Source organism: Crocodylus porosus, unplaced genomic scaffold (genome assembly GCF_001723895.1).
Source record: "Crocodylus porosus isolate Cpor-Errol unplaced genomic scaffold, CroPor_comp1, whole genome shotgun sequence".
Classification (NCBI taxonomy): domain Eukaryota; kingdom Metazoa; phylum Chordata; order Crocodylia; family Crocodylidae; genus Crocodylus; species Crocodylus porosus.
The window spans coordinates 64,207,298-64,232,122 of NW_017728931.1; the positions used below are offsets into that span (position 1 = coordinate 64,207,298).

Consider the following 24,825-nt stretch of genomic DNA (forward strand, 5'->3'; position numbering starts at 1 on the left):
GTGCTATAAAAAGTGCTATATAAACACAATCTCTGTTCCAAAGGGCTTATCATCAGATAATATGAATACAGGGTGAGGGAATTCTTGTAACACACAAGCAAGTTCAATGTAGTTGCAGGTTGTGAGGGCAGGGGAGGGAAAGTTTTGCAGCAAACAGACAATTAGCAGAGAACATCCTGTTAAAAATCTGTAGGAAGTTCCCTAGAACTTGGTCACTTCTGCAGTGGCTCTTACTTGACTGGCTGACTATACTATAGCCTTTTCTCAAATCCACCAGAGAGAGGCATCAATGGAGTCCTAGTGCCTTCATAAAGAAGGACAGCGTCTTTGGTAGAGCTCTGTAGAGTTCTTGGACTCTGGGCTGTTGAGGGAGCGTAAACCCTGCTCCCCACTCCTTGACTTCTCTTGCGGTTACTCTCTCTGGTGGCTCCTTTGTACAATTATGCCCCAAGGTGGTGGTGGGGAGGGACTAGAAAAGGTTACAGCAGGTACAACTGGAGTTAGTTTAATGGAGTCAGTTGATGTCTGTCATTCAAATAAAATTGCAGCTCTGATCCTGTTTCCAAATTTGCCACTTGTGATGGATGATTCCCTTCTAGATGTTCAGACATCATTGTGATGGGCATGGTGTAATACTACAATAGAATAAGACAGCACACTCCAAGTGATTGACACTGTGCAATCCAACCTGGGTGATGGGCAACACATAATGTGTCACTCCAGCAGCAGAGCAAGGCCTGAACTGTGGCTCAGATATTTCCCATCAGTCCTCACTTTCTTATCATTTTATGTAGGGAAGTAATCTGTACCTCTCCTTTTCCTGTCTCCGGTGACTTCCCTTAGCATGGAGGCTCAGTTGTTCAGGCTAGCATTATCAAGTGTAGCCAACTTGCAGTCTCCCTCCTATGGAGGAGGGGAGTAGTGGCTACAGGCCCTACGCATCTCCAGGCCTAACCCCACCCTGTAGCACATGACCTTTCCTGCAGGCCAAGTCAGGACTGAACATTAGGCTTGACACATGAATGGGAGATGGAAGTTCTGAAAAAAAGTACTAATAAATAAAACCAAACAAAACTTGTCATCTTACCTGGGTTAAAATTCAAGTGTATGTACTGCTTCATCCCAGACACCATGCAGCCTGCAGTTACAGATATTCTCAAAGTACCTTGTATATGCTTTCTCTTTTGTATCTCAGTGTGTGTGTCTACACATGCAATTAATGTACATGAATAAACTCCAGAGCTTACTGCTTATTGCTCCGGAGTTCATTGCTCCTGGGTACTGTGCCTGCATGCACACCTGGGACGGCGGCACGTCGAGCCAGGTTGAAGCAGCCCCGGCTGCCAAAAGTCCTGGGGAGGTCAGCCTGCCAGCCTGAAGTTGCTCCCCCTGGCTCAGCATACTGCAGAGGTGCTGGCTGGGGCAAGAGAGTGCTTCCGTGTGGTGCTAGCCAGCAGGTAGCCCTTCACAATGAAGTACCTTCATGCCCCAGCTGGCCAGGGCAGCAGCGATGTGTGCTGCTTCAGAGTAAAAGACTCTGCAGCATGATAATATTTGTATATAAGAAGTACTACCCTGCTGCAGAGTAAATTAGTTTACTCCAGCCTCATAGGGGTGCATGTGTAGACGTGCAATATCTACTATGCATTAAATAGTTCAAGTAGACACACCCTGTCTGAGAGAGAGTTTTCATTTCATAAGGCAATAGAGACACAATTTATGAGTATGGATGAATCTTAGGGAAACAAACAATTATGATTCTGCTAATAATTTTATGTTTTTATTGCATTTTTTTGGCATTGTCCAGATAAAACAATGTTTCCATCCAAGTTTAGGATGCATTCTTGAACTATATCCATGAAATAGGGAACAGACAACACAGAGCTGAGTAGTTCCAGATTCTGAAGAGTAGAAAAGTGCTTTAAGAACTAAAAGATGAAAAAAATGACTCAAGTGAATTTATAACTAACTGCAGGAAAGTTTTCCTGGGCTGTTTTAATTCAGAAACATACATACATGAGATCAGAGAACAAGCTTCCAGACTTGGTATTTACTGAACAGTTAGAAAGAATCACTAGAGTCAACATTCCCTTATAATGGTTTGAAGAAAAAGGTTTACAGAACAAAGAAAGTCTTAATGCAATTTGGGTTCTACTGGGGACTGGACTTGATTGTCCAAAAGGTCCTTGCCAGTCCAATGTTCCTATCTTAGGATCTTAACCTCAGTTAAGATTCATTAAATTATTGTGGGAATAGTCTGGGGGAAAGAAAAACAAGACAAAATGAATGAGTCATTTGGCTTAGTCAAAATAACTACATTGAGGTTTGAGGGCTATTTTTTAAAATCATGTCTAGTGGTATAAAAGAGGCTGAAAAAGAGAAAAGTTCTGTCTGTAATTTGTATATTATTTTAAATGTTTTTTTCTATACAATATTACATTCCTCCTGTAAGTCTATGGCGAATAGACTGAACTTCTCAGGTCTGTGAAATACTTATCTTTCTCCTATTCCATAGGGATTACAGAAGGGTTGTCCTTCTACAGAATACAGTATCCACCTGCACTTCATTAGAGAGCAGCAGTTGTACATGCCACACCACAAGATCACCATGATGACATAGCAGCTTCAGTGAACAGCGTGACTAGGGGTTTTTTTCTGTTTTTTTTCCTTGGGTTTTTTTAGCTTTTGTATTACAGAGGTTCTGGCAGCCAGTTACCTCCTGACACTATTTACAGCATATATTGGTCGATACAGATTCCCTTATTGCATCTGCTCTGGGAATTAAAGAAAGCAGCTTCAAGGCTGTAAGGTAAGTGCTGTTTCATGTTTTAACCGTATTGCTCTGCTATTTGAATGTAGCTATAATGAGAACATGAAAACATGTCAGGACAACTTTGCCAATTTGTAAATTGAACACAAATCAGCAGTTGTTTAGTGCGATTTGCTTTCACAGTTTTCTTAAAGTAACCTCACTTTTGTGAGTTGGTGTTGCACTTTTTTGTCGCATGTATTGTTTTTTTCAAAGAGGGAAATCTACCATACAGTGCAAGGAAAATTAAAAACTCCTACTCTTACTCATTCAGGAATCTGCTAGCAACAATACCTTATCCATCTTCTTCATGTTGTAAGTCATTACTGTTTTGTTTTACTGAAGAATGAAGTACATGAACATTTAAGAATTAGGCAGCTGAGAAAAGAGAAATTCTAGCTCATCTGGAATTTTAATTCATTTATCATTTTGAAAACTTTAAAATATCTAATTATAACTTTAAAAAAAAATCCTTTTTCAACATAGCCAGAAAAAAGGAAAACTGATATTGCAGAATCATAATATGCATTTAAATATTGAAGATTATTAATTATTTTTACAGTGCTTATATAATTGGTGCAGTCTAGTATTTTAAAGAGTATTTTCACTGTGTCTTTTATGGTCTTTGCCAGTCTAGAGAGTATTCTATGAGGTTTGCAATGATGCAATTTAGCATCTCCCATGTCTTCTATTCAACCTCAAAGAAGTTTTCACAGGTATTTTAAAATGACAAATACAACAATCAAATACTTTGTTCAAAAGTATTTTTGCTGTAGGACAAATATTTAAGAACATCCTCTGACATTATAATTATATTTATCATTTTTCAAGTTAACATTTTAGCACATATATGATCTCTCTTTTTTACACTTTAATAGTGAAACGTTTTATACATACTTATTAAGAATTCAGTAATAAAACTAATTAACAGTTTTACCTATTTATTTTGATAGTTTTAGTAAGAATTACATATACCAACACACATATACAATTACACACAGCTTCACTGCTTAATGATATGCCAGATATTTTAATACCATATTTGTAATATTAATCTATTCCAGTCTCTCACTGAATATTTCAGATATTTAATGCCATTAAAAGAAGTGGCCTGTATATGAAATCCAGAATGAAGTAAAGAACCATTTGAAAGTATTAATTAAAACCACAAAAGGAATTTGAAGTTAAGATAGACCATCTGTTCTCCTCAATTAATAGGCCTTTACTTATGCCAAAAACAATGCAAATACATTAAAGATTATAAGGCTGAAGAGTGCCAGTCCAGACTCTTGGCCATAATGCTAACTTTCCATGTTTTCAGCAAAACAGTAAGATTTCCATTCTTAATGTTGCTTTACCACACACTGGACCATATTTTGAGCTGAAGTAAAGAAGTGCAAATCTCCTGATTTTGTAAAGACATCCAAACTTAGAGAAGCTGTGGACATGGGCCATGTTGTGATTCAGCTGATGTGTTCTCATACAAAATTTGCTAACAGACAAAGGCAACTACATTCATACCACCTATGTTAAAACTTGGCCAAATGATAAATCTAACCAGTAGTTTCTAGAATTAGGCAATATTGACACGATAATCCTTGATTAAATATATTTAATATACCTCCTTATTCAAATGCTTACAATGCTAAATTACATGGGCGTGTAATTGCCCTGAGAGTGTTTGTAACAACGCCTTAAAGCTGTTACATTGGATGATAGATCACTATGCCCTACCTGGAGGTGCTTTAGTTCAAGGGTTATTTACTAAGCCAAAAATAGCAAGGAAACAGAGTTGGGCATATGTGCAGTCTCACTGAGACTAGAGAACACTGCAGGGCTTCTCGGTATTATTTATACTTCTGAACAAATCATTAGAATTAAATAATACAAACAATAGGAATAACTTGATTCTAGTGGAGTGTTGTATAGATCTTAGATCAAGGTCTAGTGGTCTATGTATACCAAGCTACACATAGATACATTCAGAAAGTACCTGGGAATAAAAAAAGACACTTTAAGTATTAATTTGCATGAAACTATTTTTGTTGCTTTTCATGTACTTCATTCTGAACATCAGCTAAAAACATGTGGACCCATGTCTTTAGCTGATGTAATTCAGGATAACTTTACTAGTGCTAGACTGATTTACAGCATCTCTGTGTAAACTGGTTTCTGGTAGTGTAATGTGAAAGGACAAATGAAAAGCTAAGCAATTTAGAAATTATAATAAAAACACTGATGTTAAGTAATTTCCTGTGATTTCAGACCACATCAATGTATCCCCCAATGTAATGAAACAATTTTTTCTTTTTGAAATGAGAATGACCACCCATTTGAGGTGAGTTGTTGATTGGCTCCTTGCTTTAAAAAGGGGTTTCACAGTATATTTAGCATCTACATATGAAAAATGAAACTGTTGGACGATAATGTAAATGAATGCTCACTTCACTCAGTATGTATATTCAAAGTAGATAGATAACATACATTTTTAGTGTCAGTTTCTTGAAAGGCCCAAAAGGACACTTTTTTCCCCTCTATATATACATTTCCTAACTAATGTAATTAAAAAGGTGGGTAATTAAATAAGAGCCTGGTAACAGTAGTATTGTGCATTGCCAATGCTATGCAATATCATTTTAGAAATGTGAGAAGAATTCAAAGTTCACTATAACAAATCCTAATTTATTTATATTTTTATTAGCTAAGAACCTCAGTGAACCCAGTCTGTCCTTTCAGTCTTCTTTATTCATAGTCTTTAGATTGTAAAATAAAAAAAATGCCAGAGGAATTACAACTTCTTTTCTCCATTATACAGGACAGGACACAAGGCAAAGATGCATCTAAACTCCCTGCCTTTCTTTCTGGTATTGATCAGTGGAATTTTCTGTCAATATGACTATAATCCAGAAGACTATGGTTATGAACGCTATGTGCCATCTTCATCACTCTGTGCCCCAGAATGTGACTGTCCTATAAACTATCCAACTGCAATGTACTGTGATAATCTTAAACTAAAAAAATTTCCAATTGTACCCTCTGGTATAAAATACCTATATATCCGAAACAATATGATTGAGGGCATTGAAGAAAATGCATTTGAGAATGTAACTGACCTACAGTGGCTGATCCTAGATCATAACCATTTGGAAAACTCAAAAATTAAGGGAAAAGTCTTTGCTAAACTGAAGAATTTAAAGAAACTGCATATAAATTATAACAACTTGACTGAAGCTGTTGGACCACTTCCCAAAACCCTCGATGAACTGCAGCTAAGTCACAACAAGATCACAAAAGTCAGCCCCAATGTACTAGAAGGTCTGGTGAACCTGACTGTCATTCACCTACAGAACAACCAGCTAAAAGGAGATGTCCTTTCTGGGGCTTTTAGAGGCCTGAATTCTCTTCTGTATCTAGACCTGAGCTTCAATCAACTTACAAAGCTACCAACAGGGCTGCCTCACTCCTTACTCATGCTGTATTTCGACAACAACAAGATCAGCAACATTCCCGATGAGTTCTTCCAGGGTTTTAAAGTCCTGCAGTATTTACGTTTGTCTCACAATAAGTTGGAGGATTCTGGAATACCAGGCAATGTTTTCAATATCTCCTCACTAGTTGAATTGGATCTCTCCTTTAACCAACTGAAGAGTATTCCAACTGTCAGTGAAAACCTTGAAAACTTCTACCTCCAAGTCAACAAAATTAACAGTAAGTCGTGTTTGATTATTTGGATGCAACAACTAATGCAACCAAGATACTGTTAATGGATTAAGGTGTTTAAAGTAGTAGCACCAGTGGACCTGGACTGAACACAAACTATACATAATTTTTAGAGCACTGTCACTTTTCTGTCCACTACCCAAATAAATGTTTAGGAAATGTTCAAGCAACACACACACACACACACACACACACACACACACACACACACACAGAGACAGACCCTCACCTAGTGTAAATCAGCACAATTCTAAAATCATTTAAAAAAAAAAAAAAATCAATGGAGCTATGTTTTTGGTACCAGTTAGGCTAGTGGAAATGTTTAATCAATATTAGAGATATTCAAGATGCTTGAATCAATGAAGATCCTAGGATTTATAAGAATAAAGTTGCTGAGCTTCAATATCTATAGCATTCAAAGAGATAGTAGGTAAAACAGGAAAACTATCAAGGTACTAAGAATAGTGTTATAATGAAAGAACACTGTCAAGTAACTTTTTCTATTCATTCCTGTGTCCCCAACACCCAACCCCCAGAGATGATGTGATCTAGTACTTTCCTCTTTTTCATTCCCATCCCCCACAAGAGTTGACTATGTGGCTAGGTACTCTCCGTTCAAACAGGATTTGAGAAGGATACTTCTACAGTCACTTGATTAAATTCCTTGCACAATAAACTCATGAAGGTCCATAGACAGAAATAATTCTACCAAAGCAGAATATGTGATTTTCCTCCAGCTAGTGGGTCTAGTGACAGTGGCTGAGAGTGGTGGACCATACTGGGGGCGAGGGGAGGAGAGAAAACTGGGAATAATTTTTGAATTTGTTCTCATTTATTTTTCACCATTTTCCCCACTTTAAGAAATATTTAAAGATCATTAAATAATAACGGTTTCTATATAACAAGAAATAAGCAGCAATAAGGTATATCAAATTTTTATAACCAGCTCTCCATTTTGGCATTTTGTATTTATGTTGAATTTCTAATTAAGGACTATGGCTAAGCTTTTTGGAGACCAGTGTCTACAGATAAGCACCTCAATTCAAGCAAGACCTGAATGGCAAAACTCTTGCACATCTCAGTCTATTGATTTTGTCCTAAGAGTTTTGGGTCCTAAGGGTTTTGGGAAGTAGAGTCCTTCCAAAGTTAGGACAGCAATATTTACATATCCTAAATTAAGTTATCTGATTATGGGGAATGATGAAAACTCACTATTTCAATTGCTTCAGTGATTTCTTCACTCTTTCTGAATTCCAATGAGAGTTGAGTAAGCAACACTTTAGGTTAGGCCATGGAAAACCTGCTTTTTTCTCACAAAACAACACATTGTATGGGAATACTGTGAAAGAGAACCTTTCCTGACTTCATAGGACTAGTGACAGACTAACCCTAAACTGTTAGATTATAAAAGACTTTCAAAATTGATGGTCTATCCTTTCAGACTATACATATATATATTTTTAAAACTTCATTTCTTTATATGTAAATCCATTATTCTTATTTTTCCCCACCAGCAGAGTCATACTTAGCTCTTATCTAATAATATTTGTACTGAATGGGGGGTTTTCTCTGAGTTCATCCATTCCATCTACTTGCATTTGATTCTGCAATGAAGCCATAATGGTGGATATGATAGAGTAAAATGTCAGTAGTGGAACTTAGCAGTGAAACAGTTCACTGAATTTTCCAAACACTATTATATTATTTCCCAGTTTTTCTACCATATAATAATCTCTAATAAATGTTATTATAATAAATTTGGCTTCGAGATCAGACAAAGAAAAATCTGCTGGTAGGAAAGAGCCATTTGAAGGAATATTCCTAAAATATGACCAGAAAAAAAATACATTCTCTGAATTAACGTCCCTAGGACTTTCCTGTGGCAATACTATGGTCCTTTACATTGCTATGCTGCAGAAAATGACCTCAAGGCTGCTCAGAGGAGTACCTGAGGAACCCTTAGCATGAAAAAATGCTGGGCTCCTGCCAACCAGATTTGTGCACCACTGCTAGTTCTTCCAGGGGAACCAAACGTCCACACCACATGTGGATGCAGCCTACAGGGCCATTCTGGCCTTATAACTTGAGCACTTCTTTTGATACACTTTGGGCCAGTTCAGGGTCCAGAGTGAAAACAAGACAACTGGATGACTATACCTTAGCTTTCTCCAAGCCTCTCACAGTGTAGTTAAAGATTGAATCTTCCTTATTTAAATGTCCCCTTTTTGAAAATTTGCTTCCATGTAGAATAAAACCAGGCCCCAAATATGCTTCCCTTCATTGCATGGTAAAGTAGAGCTAAAATGACAACCCCACATCCTTGAGCAAGTGGGAAAATGATGCTTTGAAATTGTGTTACTTTGGCCTTATTTGGCCTTATTACAGTCAAAGACTTTCAGAGAGACCTTAATTTTGCTCATAATCAGACCTTTCCATATTTCACTTTGTGGTTGCTAAGCATAACATGTTAGATTTACATAAAATGTTAGATTTACACTCCCAATGTAAAAAACTCTAGTGACCAAATTCAGTGTGAATGGACTATAAAAGGTAGGAGCAATCAACCTCTACATCATACCAAGACTCTAGACCTCCTTCTCCATTTTGTGGTTTGCATTAATAGCTAAATCCCCTTTGTGCTGATATTGCAGCTGAGTGAATTCTGGAACTACTCTCTTTTGGTAGGCTCATGTCCTTCTATGCTCCATCCCTAGTTTTTTCCAGCTACGCTTCAAGTGACTTTGGCCAGTAGCCTATACAAAGTAGAGCAAATGCCATCATCTTTGGCATACGGAAGGTGTCCATACAATCCTGCCTAGCATCTCAACTAAAGCAGGTCAAAAAAATAAGGTTTTTGTGACCTCGTGAGAGGACACGATTACTGTAGGAGTCTATTCCTGTACCATGGGAGTTGTAATAGACAGGAGCAGAAAGAACCTGAACTAAGGCTTCCATGTTGTCAATTTGAATGAGAATATTTTGGTTATCAGTCAAAAATGGCTTTCTAATATTTCATATTTCAATTATTAAACTTTTCTTCAGAAAAGACAAGCATCTTATGAAAAAAATTGGTTAATTGACACTAAAAGCTCCCACTGAAAAACAAGATCAATGGGAATTTTTAACCAAAACTTACTTATAGTCTTTATCTGGGGCTTAAGTGCTAAGGAATGTTTTGTCTTGGCAATGATCATCTTGATACTAATGGCAAAAATCTAGCCTCATCTCCACGCATGTGGATCCTGTAACATCAGTGAGACATTATAGGAGGAATATTTGTAATGTGATGGTCTTACTAAGTCAGGTACGTTATAGTAAATCTGATGATGTCAGGGGGGTATAAAGAAGGACACAAATGCTTTCATAAGATAGTCTTGACAATTCATTACTGAAAAGTGAAAACAAATAATTTCTTCCATATATTGACAATTATATGTACTCCATACAATCTCTTATAAAAAAAAAAAATGTAAAAGCAACAGGCCAAGAGACAGAAATAGAATCCCTATTGCCAACTCTTTTTAACAGAAGCCACTAAAGCAGTGGTTTTCATTTGCGGACCCCAAAACATTTTGAATGAAGGTATGGAAACTGGAACTTTTAACTGGAGATGCAAACCCCTTTGAATTATAAGTGCGAGTTTTCACATACTTTTGATTGTTCATAGTCATTTTTCAAGGTCCACCTCAACATAGTCTGTGGACCACAGGTTGAAAACCACTGCTCTAAGGATTTGATTTGTGAGGACTGAATCATGGTACAACTTTGAAACTGGCCTTGATCCAACTACTGCATTGTTGAGATAATTTTGTAGTTATTAGAATATTTAAATGTAGACAAGTGATTAAGATATGTAATTCAGGTAGTTAGATATGTATATAATTGGCATATGTAAAGCTTATTTTGTAAACATGAGCACATTTTACTGAAAAAAAATCACATTGAAAATGGCAACTGCAAATTTATGACTCACTGTTTGAAAATATGACCTTAAAATCATTGACCATCATATTCTTTTTTCTTAAAACAAAAAAATGAATAGATTAGCCTTTGCATTTGAGTATATGTTTATCTATGAATTTTATAATTTACTCTCAACATGTCTTTAGAAATGTGGACATGAATATTTAGTAGGTCAAGCTAATGAATAACTTGAGGGCCTTGTTTTCTATTGATAGGGGACAATTCAATCCCTGGCACCCAGCTCTAGTAATCAGGCACAGTTCTAATCAGATTAATGAGAAGACAAATAATCACCAGATATAAAGTATGCATGGAGCTGCTCCATGGCTAGAACAGATTGAAAAGATCTTTCTTGGCCTTTGATTCCTTGGACATGGGATAATTACCCTTTCCAAAAGAACATTTCTAAACATCCAGTCCTTCCCTCACACACTGAACTGCATAGGTTTCATAAGCAAAGGTCCTACATAAGGGAGGAGCTTGCTGGATCTGCCTCATAGTTTGGATTGTCCTGTTTCAGCTGAGAAAATACAGGGCACTTTCCATTTCAAGCTGAAAGAGCATGTGTTTGGTATATCATTTGAAGTGAAGTACAAGTGAATAAAGATCCCACAGACTCAGTGGTTAGGTCAGGATTTTTTTTTTTTTTTTTTTAAGTACAAAAATGAATTTTACTTTTAGATGAAATAAACCAAACAAAATACTAAAAATGCAGCACCTGACAGATTCCCATTGGATGGCATCCCCTGCATACTGCATACCCCTAATCTGTTTTCACAACCTGTAAGGACATTTCCTCTCTCTTTATAGCCTTTCCATTTAGTACATTTTTTACATCTCCACATTTCCCAAATAGAACTAGGAGTATGTGCTGGTATAAGGACAGGCAGACAAGGTTCTTTGGGTGAATCTGATATCTTTTAAGTTGGTCTAATAAAAGATATCAGATTCACCCAAAGAACCTTGTCTGCCAAAAAGGCTGTTCTGCATCCCCCCCCTCCACCCATTAATGTTGAGAATTTTTGAAAATTTGGCCATTTATTTTGAAGCTGTTACTTTATCCGACACCATTTGCCATGGGCAACTGATGCCTCCTGAGTCAGGGGGGTGGCACTTGCTACCCTGACTAGACAGTCTGTGACTGGGGGGTGGGAGAGTCTCCCCACTGCCAAACCCACAGGCCGGGGGGGCGGGCCCTCTGCAGCTGATCCTGTCAATCTGCAACTGGCAGCGGCACTTCTGGGTCAGTGGGATTGGCTGCAGGAGGACTGCTTCGCTTGGTCCACTCCCCAGCCAGCGTTCTGAGGGGAAGCACCAGCGTTCGCACCTGCTCGGGAACGCTGGCTGACAGGGGCGCACCAGTGCTCTCAGGGGTGCATGTGCACCCCCCACATGTTGCCACTGCCATTTGTGGGTGCTGAACACCTGAAAAACATTAAGCCTTGAGTTTTTTTGAACATTAGCCATTAAAAGGTTTTTTAACCTTAATCATAATTTTAAACTAATGTGCTAAAAAGTATGTGATTATAATTTTTTGCAGTAATGACATGCTTCTTCTTCTATTTGTGTTCTAGAGTTTCCACTGAGCAGTTTTTGTAAAGTTGTCGGACCTCAAACCTATTCCAAGATAACACATTTGCGCTTGGATGGAAATAATCTCACTCGAGCTGACCTACCACACGAAATGTACAACTGTCTCCGTGTAGCTACAGAGATCTCACTGGAGTGATGGGCCTCAAAACCTTTAATTTCTTTCTAAGGGCCATAATCATATGATTTACATCACACTCGCTCTTTAAAATTAGGATATACCAAGTGTCAATTTGCATATTATCTATTCTGTTTGTTAATATTTAGCTTGAACATGGTGATCCTAAAAAATATGTTTGTGCATAGTTTTACAAATAGTTTCAGTTGTCTGTGTTAGGAAATAGGAGAAGGACCTGATTCAGCCAAAAATAAAGACCCCCATCTAGCTTTCAATTGAAAGTAATAAATATCACAGTTGTAACAGTTTCTGTACTCACAAACAACACACACACAAGTACACACACATACCATCTGGGCTAAGTACAGACAGTCAAAAAACAAGCGGCTAAATTCATTCAACTTAGGCAGCTTCATTTAAGCTGTGTAGGTTGAACTGATAACCAACTGAACTGACATTCAGTTTTCAATTGGGAAAGGTGGAGCGGAGGGAATTTCCTCTGCTCCCCTGCCTTTGTTTTACCTCAGACCCTCAGAACCCAAAGCAAAACCAGCTAGGGAGAAGCAGGAGAATTTACCTCCGCTTCCTGAAATTGCCTGAGACTTGCAGGGGTTGAGGCAAGCCATTCTGCCCTTCCAGAGGGGAAAAATTCCCCTGAGCGACCTAAGGCTACACAGGCTAGGGGACCCAGAGCTAGGGTGGGGGAAGCCCCCCAAGGCAGGGGCTCCCCAATGCCTCCATGTTGGGCTGCATGGCAGACACCCAGCCAGGGCAACTCCTTCATCTCTCCTGTGGCAACTGCTGAAGCAATCAGCAGCTGGGAATGGGGAGGAGGAAAGAGAAAGGGCTGCCAAGGGCTGAAAAGCTCCCACCAAAGGGACTTTCCTTCTCCCCATGTGCTGTGTAGACCCTGGCTAGAGTGGTCTGGGGGTCTCTTTTCCTCCCCCGCCCCCCATCTCTATGAGCTAATGGATGCAGGCAAGAAACAGGCTAAGGAGCAGAGGAGTGAGGCAGTCCCTGTTCCGCTGGAGCAGGCAGCATAGCCCAGGGATGCAAAGCATCCTGGGATGCTGGGGGGGGTCTGCAAATTAATTGCACCAGGAAGGGATCTGGGACAGAAGTTTCTTAAACCTGGTTTGACTAAAATCAATTAGGTCTGATACTATATCTAACCAGGTTTATCTTAAACTGGTTTTGGTTATTTGGAAACCAGTTTATATGCACTGAACTTCTGTTCTGTTACAGGTTTAAATCAGTTTCTGATCACTTAAACTGGTTTATGCATAACTTCTGTCCCAAGCCCTGCAGTGTAGAGTCTTGCTCAGGTTTGCATAGAAGTCAGATGAGTTTGGGCAGGATGCTAAATGGTATTTTAGGGCTAAATTGTGTATAGGTACAATACTCTCCCAGGTCACACTCAATATTCAAATTATCCATGCTTTTGACATTTTTAGCAATCACTAAGGAAAAGCATAAAATTTATCAAAGAAAATTATAAAATTTGAAGAAAATACATTTTCAGAGTCCTGGGAAGACTGAAATTAATGAAATACTTGACAGATGATGGGGAACCAAGATATTTTTCCAGGTATTTAGTTGTTTATTGTTGTTTTTTGTCATATTTACATTTAAACATTCATGGCAAGATTTTTATCCGCTACTGGTAGAATTGCTATTTCACAGTAAGTCATATGTACATGTATTTTTATTCAATTATTTGCATGCTACATTTAACCAGATTGTAGAAAATAAACCATAGCAAATAGTACTGTTGTGTCCATATCATTGTCAAATATGTTTGAGTCTTTTATAAATTTCAAAAAGAAATTCAGGTTAAAACCAAAAAATCTAAATATAATATTTTTCTGAGTTTATTGTAACATAAAATAAAGTGTTTTCTGTACTTTTCAGTTTCAATATGTTTTTAAATACATCTAACTGTATCCCTTAGCACTTGTACATTCTGCTCAGTGCCTAAGGCATCTTCTAAATCATTAGCACATCACAACAAGTTTGAGTCTGCCACAGTTAAGGACTAAAATATAATTTGAAATTAATTTACCAATTTTTTCAACATTAAAATAAAATCTTGTAGGTATCATAACCAGTGAATAGAATGCAGTGCTCATCATTTTTATATTAACCGACTAATGGGTGCTAAGTAGAAATGATGAGTCAGCATTAGTTGCATCATGGAATATACACTAAAATAAACTTGTAAGATAGATGCAAGTAAGATAGATGCATTGTAATGGCTAGTTTTGTTGGCATGTACTGACCCACGAGTACTATTTGCCCTTTGAGTGTTCGACTTCAAGACCATTAATTAAAATGAAAATAAATAATTAAATAACCTGCCACCAACAACAAAATCCCCCACCTTGTTCTAACTTTGATAGTGAAAAACAGACATTCCAGCAACATTAGTAAAAATATATCTATTTATGATTTCCACTCCAAACATTTAAAATTTATGAATCAGTCATCAAATAAGGGATACTTTTTAAATATATTGTTAGGCTTCATACTTTCAAAGTTTTATCCTTAACCATGAAAGGAACAAGCTCTTCTGCCCAAGGCAGTTTGAACCTTCTCAGAAGAGGGGGCTTGCCAACATCATACAGGGTATTCTGGAGTACAGCGTTCTTTATCTCTTCTGTTCCACTTTGAATAAATTTTACACCATCACTGGAGAAGGGTATGGAACCCACTGCTCAGTTCCCAGCTGAATGTCCCAACAGCCAGGCTATTCACCCCTGTTCTGAGCCTGGTCAGTAAATGTTAATTACATATATGAAAGAGGAAACATGGGACCAGGAAAGGTGGCAAGCAGCCGACCCCAGAATAATTGTTAACCGGGGGAGTAGGGCTCTTTCTTCAGAGGCAGGTAACTGATGTTCAAATCACATTTGGGCAGAGGAGAGAATTGAACCAGGTCTTTTCCATTTTTGATGGGTACCCTGCCAGAAAGTGATCTCATAAAAGATATGGCCTAATTACATGGTAATTTTGAATGGTTCCTAGAACTCTTAACACCTGGATTGTCTGCACATTAATACCTGAAACTACTTTTAAGCACTCCTTAGCTTGCATAAAGTTATGCCACCCTAGGGTAGGATTCTCTCTGATCTATATCACCTAGCTCAGGATATAACCACTCTAGGCTGCACCTTAGTGCAAACATTCCAGCCACCCAGCCACCCACCCCACTTCCCCACTGGTGTGAATTGTGCCCACTGCCCCCCCCACCCCAGTACCCCAGGTTCTGTATCACTGCCTGTACTCCAATTTCACCCACCAGGACAGACGGTGTGGGCAGCCACAAGAAAGTGGGGAAGGGTAGAAGTGTGGGAGAGAGGAACCCTGAGGGGCAGGGGAAGATCCATGGGGGTGGGGGAAATCAGGGGAGCCCTGGGAGCCAAGGCAGAAGCCTAGAATGAGAAGAGAGGATTTTGAGCTAGCACTGACACTGATCAACATTTGTGCTGCTCACAGTGTGGCTAAACACAGACAGTCAAAAAGCCCCAGGCAGAATTGATTCAGTCTTTGCAGGTTTCTCTAAACTGTGTAGATTGCAACAAGCAATTGAACCCACATTCACTTTTGAAACAAGAAAGGTATCCACGCCCCTGCATGGCCCACACTAGTAGCTAGGGGGTGACAGAGCATGCCTCCCAGCCTGCCAGCCACTGTCAAAGGAACCTAAATGCAGCCACGCAAGGATTATCATTGATTGGCTGCCCAGCACATCCCCTCAAACCCTTGTGGTACCCCTCTTCTGGGGGGAACAGTTCCTCCAGCTGGGGCCTGGCTGGATCCCCCAGCCTCAGTTCCTTAACCTGCTCCTGGTGCAGAGTGGGGATTTTTCCCGTTACCAGATTTAATATTAGACTTTAGGTGTTAAGGTGGGGGGGGGATGTACCCCCCTAGCCTGGCACTGGGTGCACAGCCAGGATCTCCCTGGTGTTGTGGGGGGAGAGGGATGGGGAGGACTGCAGGAGGGGCTTTAATCCCCCTGTCTGCCTGGAGCCAGTTGTGATTCCCCCATCCATGCCCCACCCCTGCAGTCTCTAGTCCACCCTATGATCCAGCAGCGGACCCCCAGCAGGTCTCTCCCTGGTGTGTGTGTGCCTGGGATTCCATACCAGGGGTCTTTACTTCCCCTGCCTGCCCAGGGCTGGAATCTGGGCTTGAGTCCCTCAGCCATGCCCCCTCCTCATTCCCTGGGCCAGCGAGAAGGGGATGCTGTGGTGGGGGGAAACCCACCACCATAGCCTAGAACCCAACCTTCAGCTGGGATCTCCTTGGCATGATGGAGGGTAAGTCCACAGCAGGAAGCTTAACTCCCCACTCACCCAGAGCCAGGATCAGGGCATGATTCTCCAGCCACACCACCTTCTCAGGCTCCAGGCCACTGAGGAGGGAGTGGAGCTTCTGGCTCTGGGTGGGTGGGAGAAGAAGACCCTATGGCAGGCCCCCCTTCCCCACTCCAGGAAGATCCTGGTTGGGAGTGCAGTTCCAGGCTGTGGAGGATGGGTTTCTGCCCCCAGCCCCTCCTAAGTCTTCCCAAAGGCTGAGAAGGGGGGCATGGCTGGGGGACAAATCGGAGAGAGTCTAGCAAAGGACAACAAAAATGGTGATGGGGCTGGGAGACGTGTTATGAAGAAAGGCTGAGGGAACTGGGCTTATTTAGTCTGGAGAAGAGAAGACTGCGGGGGGATTTAATAGCAGCTTTCAACTACCTAAAGGAGGTTTGAAAGAGAATGGAGCTAGACTGTTCTCCATGGTAGCCAATGACAGAACAAGGAGCAGCGGTCTCAAGTTTCATAGATTCATAGGCTGGTAGGGACCTCAGAAGATCATTGGTCCAAGCCCACTGCACCAAGTGGGAAAGATAACTGGCAGTCTGGTGACCCCCAGCAAGGTGCTTGTCTAGTCTCCTCTTGGAGATTTCTAGGGCGGGTGATTGCAGCACCTCTGGAAGGAGCTTATTCCACAGTCTGGACACCCTGACTGTGAAGAATTTTTTCCTAATGTTGAGCCTAAATCAATCTTCCAGGAGTTTGTGGCCATTGCTCCTGGTTTTCCCCTTGGGTGCCCTGGTGAATAGTTGCTCACCAGGCCCTTAATGTATTCCTCTAGCATAGTGGTAAACTGCTACCAGGTCCCCCCTCAGCCTTCTTTTCCTCAGGCTGAAGAGTCCCAGATCCCTCAGCCTATTCTTGCATGGCTTGCCGTGTAAGACTCGGATCGCATGGGTGGCTCTTCTTTGTACTCTCTCAAGCTTGTCCATGTCCTTGTTAAAATGCGGTGCCCAGAACTGGATGCAGTACTCCAGCTGCAATCTCACCAGTTTTGAGTACAGCATAAGAATCACCTCCTTGATTTTGCTGGAGATGCATCAATTGATGCACGCCAGAATATTATTTGCCCTACTGGCTACAGCATTGCACTGCCGGTTCATAGTCATCCTGTGGTCTATCATTACCCCCAAGTCCCTTTCATTTGTGGTGCTAGTCAGTTTGGTGCTGCCAAGCCTGTAGGTATGTTGGCGGTGTACAGCTCCCCGCCACCCCAACTCGCCCATCAGCCACCCAGAGGAGTGATAGTGCTTTAGTTAGGGAGCAGGGGAGTGGGTCAAACCCTGCTCCATTAAGAAAGCACAGCCCACGGGGCCAAAGCATCCTGGGATTCTGGGAGACTGAAGTTAAAATGAACTGGGAGAAGATCTGGAACAGAAGTCCCATAAACCAGTTGGACTTAAATCAGTTAAGTCTGATACTACATAAGTTATCTTAAACCAGTTTTGGCCATTTTAAAAAGGATTTAAGTGCACTGAACTTGTGTTCTGTTACAGGTTTAAACTGGTTTCTGATCACTTAAACTGGTTTGCGTGTAACTTTTGACCCTAACCCATAAGCTGTAATAAGGCCCATAAACTATTTCTTCTAACTAGTTTTGTGAATCTGGCCAAGACATTTTTTTCAGTTCCAACTAATTAGCAAGGTCACAAATACAAACTTAGTTTGCTAAATATTTCAGGGTGGTTAAAATTACATATTTTTTGGACAATAATCACACAAAAAATGTTCAGTTCTATCTAAAAATATAGTGATGGCAACCTTGCATTAAACTAATGCAACGCTATACCTTTCCCAGTAGCTGCAGAATAGACTCCTTTTTTTAAATTACAATTTGGTAAATACCGTCACTTCAGAGATAGTGACTGCAGACCATGAGAGCTAAATCTTATTTGACTTTATATGCCCAAATGGCACTCACTCAGCTATGTAACTAATGTTCTTGGCACTTATGTGTGCTTTGCAATTGTATTCCTCCAGAAGAAAATGTTACAAATGAGTCCATTCTGGGTTTTATGCTGCCATGACTAAACTGCTACTGGTATTTGGGCTAGTTTAGTGCTAGCTCAGTTGTGTCTGTACTGCACTGCAGTCACAGTGGTATAGACATGTTTCTAACCCTGTCTTCTCTTCACAAGCCAAATGGGCAAATTTTTTTTTATACTTCCAAATTAAACATGATATATGCAAATTTGCTAAAGCAAGCTGTTTTATCTAAATGTGAATTTTTAAAGAAGATATGAAAAAATTGGGCCTTAATGTCATAAATAACAGCATAATAAAGGTTTTAAAAAAAATTAAAATTAACTCCCAAAAATCTGTCTGTAATATGAGAGGAACTGTTTTTCATCCATCCCACCTTTCATCTAGAGAAAAACCATCAAGCCATGTTTTCAAACATTTTTGATAAAGGTAATTAATTTTTTCATATTTATTTTTATATAATACTTATCAGGACTTTGCAGACACTAGTTAAGAAGAGGATACGAGAAGCCACATCAATGTAGAAGATTCTCTGGGAGCACAAAACTTGCAAGCCCTCCACTTTACCATTTATAGAGTACAATTCAGTATTCCCCTATGTGGTTGGCCAGTTCATATGTACCCAAAAAGGCATTTCTTTACCCAAAGAGCTTGTAACTGTAGCAAACAGACTGAGAATCAAAAAGGTAAGCATGAAAAGCACTGGTCCTATTCTAGCTTACTCTTCTTCATTTGGACTTCTACCTGGGGTTTTCCATTATGGTAGAACAACACAAAAAGCAAAACAAATGCCTTAATTTTTATTATTTTATTTTTGTGTTCAGATTTTAGGTTCTCAAACATTATAGCAAACAGCATAATATAAAAACTGTGCTGTTCCTCAGAAATGTGAGGGTTTGTCATAAATATTTTTATCTGTATTTCTTTTTGTTAATACGTGACCTCACAAAGATCTGTTATTCATATAAACTGGTCTTTACTCCTTTAAGTTGTGATTTTTAAGAAAAGACAAAGGTCCGGTTCACACTGATTTTCATATCTAATCTTTATTGCTAAACTTCTCCTGAGAAATATAACAATACACGAGTTTTGTTTCTGAAGTGTGCATTTCTGCTTAAAATTTCTGCAGGCAGCTTACAGTTAACGAATAAATTTATTTTCTCTCATAAAGAATTTATAAGACAAAACCTGTACTATGTAGACCACATCTGAATGAAACTAATGTTCTGTTTGGGTATTATTATGTAATTTTTAAACTTTAAATAGCCCGGTAATAAAAAATAAAAACTCTTCCATTGTTGTGTTGTCTCAGTTCTGCTACAGAGAGTTAAATTTAGCATAAAACCAGATTGTTATATGGACTCTTAAATCCAATGGATTCCACAACTCAACATGCCTTAAGCAAAGTAAACCAATTTAATTTAATTTTCTGAAAAAGACTGGCAGTAATACACATGTAGCACATATGAGCCTTCTACCTAGTCAAACATATTTGGATTAGGAAGAATTATCAAAAGTTGTTTAAAGAAAGAGTGTTACCAGTGTCCACTGACTTTATTTACAACATGAGTAATGGCAAGATTCAACACTGAAACAATAATATAAATGTATACATTCAGTGTTACATAATGCTGATAGGTCTTTCGTAGCTAAATCCTGGTAACCCTAACCTGAATCTAGAAATGAATTCCTTAGAGACTGAGAAAGTATACTGAAATGAGTAAGGGTATGAAAGGGATGCGTGTTTAAAAAAAAATCATTTTACGCTATTTTTGATGCTTCTTTTATAAAACCAACATAAAGTGAATGCTATTGTTTCACTGATGCAACCCTTAAAATGTACAAGATAAACAGATTGCTTAAGGACAAAGACTGAAATACATTCTGAGTCATACAGAAGTGAGAGAAGCTTTCTGCAAGCAGCAGCTCAAATGTGGGGAAGAGCTGCAAGATCTGTAAAAGAATCCTAACAAGAGTCAAAACTAAGGGAAAAGCTTCAATTGGAGACAAACGGTTGGCTAATGAGACTATTGTACCCTAACCAGTCTGAGCTTGAGTAGATTGTTGACTGTTTTGAGTCAACAGTAGTAATGACATAGTTTGTGTTTGTAGTTCATTTAAAAAAAACCCCAATGCTTCACTTATATACGAGTAGAAAGGTAGATAGCCATGTTAGTCTGAAGCCAGGCAGAAGGCAGGGCAGAGTGAAACCTTAGGCTGCCTCCAGACAAGTGCGGACATTTGTTTCCCCAGGGACAAGTAGAGGTGGTAAACCTCATGGCGCTGCTAGCTGTCTCAGGGAATGCTCATGCCAGGCCCTCTCTGGCACATGACAGGTTACCCCACATGGGCTAACCAGAATATACATTGTGCTGGCCCCAGCAGCCTTCCCTGGTGGCGTGGGAGCTGAGGAAGGTGCAGCCTTCCCTGGGGGCATGGTAGCTGAGGAAGGTGCAGCCACCTTGCTCCTGTAGCTAGGAGCCTGGCCAGCACCTGGGATGTGGCTCTGGCCAGCCAGGCTCATTTTGGGCAGCACATGCTACCTCATGTGCTCTGCCCTGCTTTTTTTCTGCATGCGTTTCTTTGACCCTGGGAGATCCCAGGGTCAATCCCCCACATTGAAAGGTAGCAGCGCAGGAAATGCCTGAATGTGTGGCGCCACAGCTGGGTCTGCAGTGCCACATGCTGCACAGTGACACTTGTCTGGATGCAGCCTTAGAGGCTACCTTATTCAGAAAAGTACAAGCTTTCAGTAGGCATCAGCACACTTTGCCAGATGTACTTTTATTATGTGATGAAATAGGCTGTTGTCTACGAAAGCTTATGCCTTATCAATGAGTTAGTCTCTAAGGTGCTACCCTGCCCTACCTTCTGCCAGATTTATATGTCCACACAAGCCTGTTTTGTGGAAAATATATTAACTAGGTATCACCATATTATGTGCCCACACTTTACTTCAAAAAATTGTGGAAAAAGGTAATAAATCTATGTAATGATTCATTCTTCAGAAACTTTAGGTGAAATTGTTGAAGGCTCCATCAAAGTAATCTATTTTATCTATTTTTTCCATATACAGGCATACCTCGGAGATATTGCGGGTTCAGTTCCAGACCACCACAATAAAGTGAGTCACATGAATTTTTTGGTTTCCCAGTGCATATAAAAGTTATGTTTACACTATACTGTAGTCTATTAAGTGTGCAATAGCATTATGTCTAAAAAACAATGTACATACCTTAATTAAAAAATACTTTATTGCTAAAAAATGATAACCATCATCTGAGCCAAACGGCACCGATGGAAAAATGGCACTGATAGACTTGCTCAACACAGGGTTGCCACAAACCTTCAATTTGTAAAAGCACAATATCTGCGAAGCGCAATAAAGCGAAGCGCAATAAAACGAGGTATGCCTGTACAGTGCTTATCCACACTGCTGACAAAGCCTATTTTTACTAAAATGGGAATTGTTCAACGTAACCCAAATTCTAGTCGGAAAAAAGTTGATAATTTACATTGTAAGCATTTGTAATGAAATAGAAAGAGTTTAAATCAGTGGCATTCCTACTTGCAATTACTGTAATTGCAGTGATGGAAAATTGAAGAGACTGATATTGCACACAGCTATGAATATTTTACCAGGTGAACCTTCAGGGCTTATCTAAATCTCTGTAATTTAATCATTCATGTCATCTCTTCAGTCCAACATAGAACTTAATTGCTCATTTTAGCAATTTTACTGCTGGGCCTTTGGTGTTAAATGGCTTGGTTGAAATAGAGTAGATCATTCAGTTAGAAGGGAAAAACTGATGGTGGGTTGACTATACCACTTGTTATTTAAAGGTAAACCAACTTTTCAGTTCATATAGGTGGCAACACAGTTTTAGCTAGCTTTTCAATATACCTTGGATATAGCATCACTAAAATAGACACAGGATTTTTTACATAAATGTTTCTTCAGCAGGAAACTCTAGTTTCTTTCTTTTATACAATTATCCGCTACACAATGAATATATTTGCGTATTTCAAAAGGTAACTTGAAATCAAACTCAGTTTTTTAAAGCTACTCTGAGATACCATAGGGGAATTTGTTTTTCAGAAAATGTTGGCTGCTTTTTAATAATTTCTAAGTCTTTTTAATGTATGTTAAAAAATCAGCCTTCTTAAATTGAGTCATCCAAAACCAGTTTGAATTCCAAACCTTTGGAAAACATGGCTATTAAATCTTTAGGGTCTCTGATTTGCTTTTCTCTTAGAATTCCAGTTCTTTTCTAAATTAAATAACAAATATCTGTAACATAGGACTATATTTTCCAAAAACATATGCCTCACTCAAAGAATTACAGTAGAACAAAATAAGGTTCACAAGTTGTGGGTTTTTTAATCAAATACTTCATTCCTGTGATTTTGGAAGAATGACTACTTGCTATTTTACTTTATAATTCCTTTTTTACTGCTACATAAGTGTTGCTTTATTTCTTAAACTTCCATTTCCTTACATCAGTTTTATTTGTTCCCCTCTAATTCCTTGCTGCGTGTTTCCTTACTTTAGCAATGTTTTTATTTTCAGATTGAGCTCCTCATTCTTCATCCAAAATGGCAAAAATATATTAGCCATTCTAGTAAAGGAAAAGAGAGGCTATTTATAAGTGCCTGGGACACAGTCTGCTTGCAGAACAAAGAAAGCAAGCAACTAAGGGTAACAAAGGAAAAGCCATAAAACATCTGCACCAACCCCTTCCCTCCATTAATCAATATCAAGTGTCAGATACTAGTAGAAAAATCTCAGAGAGTGTGTGTATGTGTGCGCGCATGCGTGCGTGTGTGTGTGTGTGTGTGTTTCCCCTTTGCTTTGTTTTCTGCAGGCTAGGAGGCATCCAGTGCGCACAGGAGGCATAAATGGAGACTAGATCAGCAGTTGTTACTTGCACGAGATGCATCATGTTTATGTTCTTCCCAGAGAGTCAGGATCACTTCATTTGCTTTAAGTGTAAACTGGTTTCCATCTTAGAAGAAGAGATTACCTGTGCCTCCAGTCCTTCATAGGCACTGCACATTATCAGGGACAATGAAGACTTCTTGGATAAGAGGCATGAAAAGCTGGTACTGGAGAGGTCAAAAGGAAAAGAAGAGAAGTCGTAACATGCAACTACCAGAAGAAGGAGGATCCCCAGAAATCAAAAAGAATTGAAGTCAGCAACTGCTTTCAAGCTTTCTGTAATGGAACAGCTGGGGAAAAGGCAGAGTCATCAGAATGCAAAACCCAGCAGCCTCAGCAATCTAGAAAGCAGGAAGTGCCAAGGCTCAGGGTTGGGAGATCTAATACCACCGCATCAAGAAAGAAAAGGAGAAGGGTTGTGATTGAAGACTTCCTTCTACAGAGGACAGAAGCACCAATTTGTTGCCTGTATTTGGAGTCCTGGGAAGTGTGCTTTCTGCCTAGAGCACATATTAAGGATATCACAGGAAGATTGTTGAGCTTACCTGCCCCTCAGATCACAACACTTTCCTACTTGTCCACATAAACACCAGTGATATTGCCTGAAATGACAGCGGGCAGATCAGAGAAGACTAAGAGGCGTTTGGAAGGAGGATTAAAGAGCCTGAAGAACAAGTGCTGTTCGCATCAATTTCTCTGTTGAAGGTAAGGACTCTAATAGGAACTGTAATATCATGAAAGTAAACACATGGCTGAGATGTGATGTTGATGTGAAGGTTTTGGATTCTTTCACAACAAGTGGATATTCTGGGTAGGAGGACTGCTATCAAGAGACAGGATCAGTCTGACCGGAATGGGCAAGAGCATATTTGGTCATATCCTGAACAACCTAGCAAGCAAGCCTTCAAACTAGGTTTCAGAGGATGGTGAACAAAACTCTCCAAAAACAAAGCAAACAATTCAGAAGGGAAAGGACTGGGAGCAGCAGCTCAACTGTGGGGAAAGGGCCAGAAAGCCACAGGACAACAAGTGATGCAAAATGGAAACAAGTAGGTCAGAATGCCAAATATGCCCAATGTAAGCCTATAAATGTGAGAAATATGGAGAACAAACAAGATGAGGTAGATGTCACAGCCTATGAAAGGAATTATCATATGATTGGTATCATGGGGACTTGATGGGCCAGCTCTTATAGGTGAAATGTCAAGATTGAAGGCTGTGGTCTGTTTTGAAAGGACAGGGCTGGGAAAAAGTGGTGGCATTGTCTTTTATGTAAAGAAACCAAAAAACATATTTTTGTTCCCTGGTTCAGAAGAAAGACGACAGCAAGTAAAAATATATT

General features: G+C 39.5%; 1 protein-coding gene across 1 annotated transcript; it reads left to right on the forward strand.

The window, feature by feature from the left end:
- Positions 1–2,086: 2,086 nt before the first annotated feature.
- On the forward strand, positions 2,087–12,470 carry LUM (lumican). The gene is made up of 3 exons (XM_019545251.1): positions 2,087–2,809; positions 5,625–6,517; positions 12,067–12,470. Exons 2-3 carry the CDS (start codon positions 5,644–5,646, stop codon positions 12,219–12,221), a joined length of 1,029 nt encoding a protein of 342 aa, XP_019400796.1. The 5' UTR covers positions 2,087–2,809; positions 5,625–5,643; the 3' UTR covers positions 12,222–12,470.
- Positions 12,471–24,825: the final 12,355 nt, after the last annotated feature.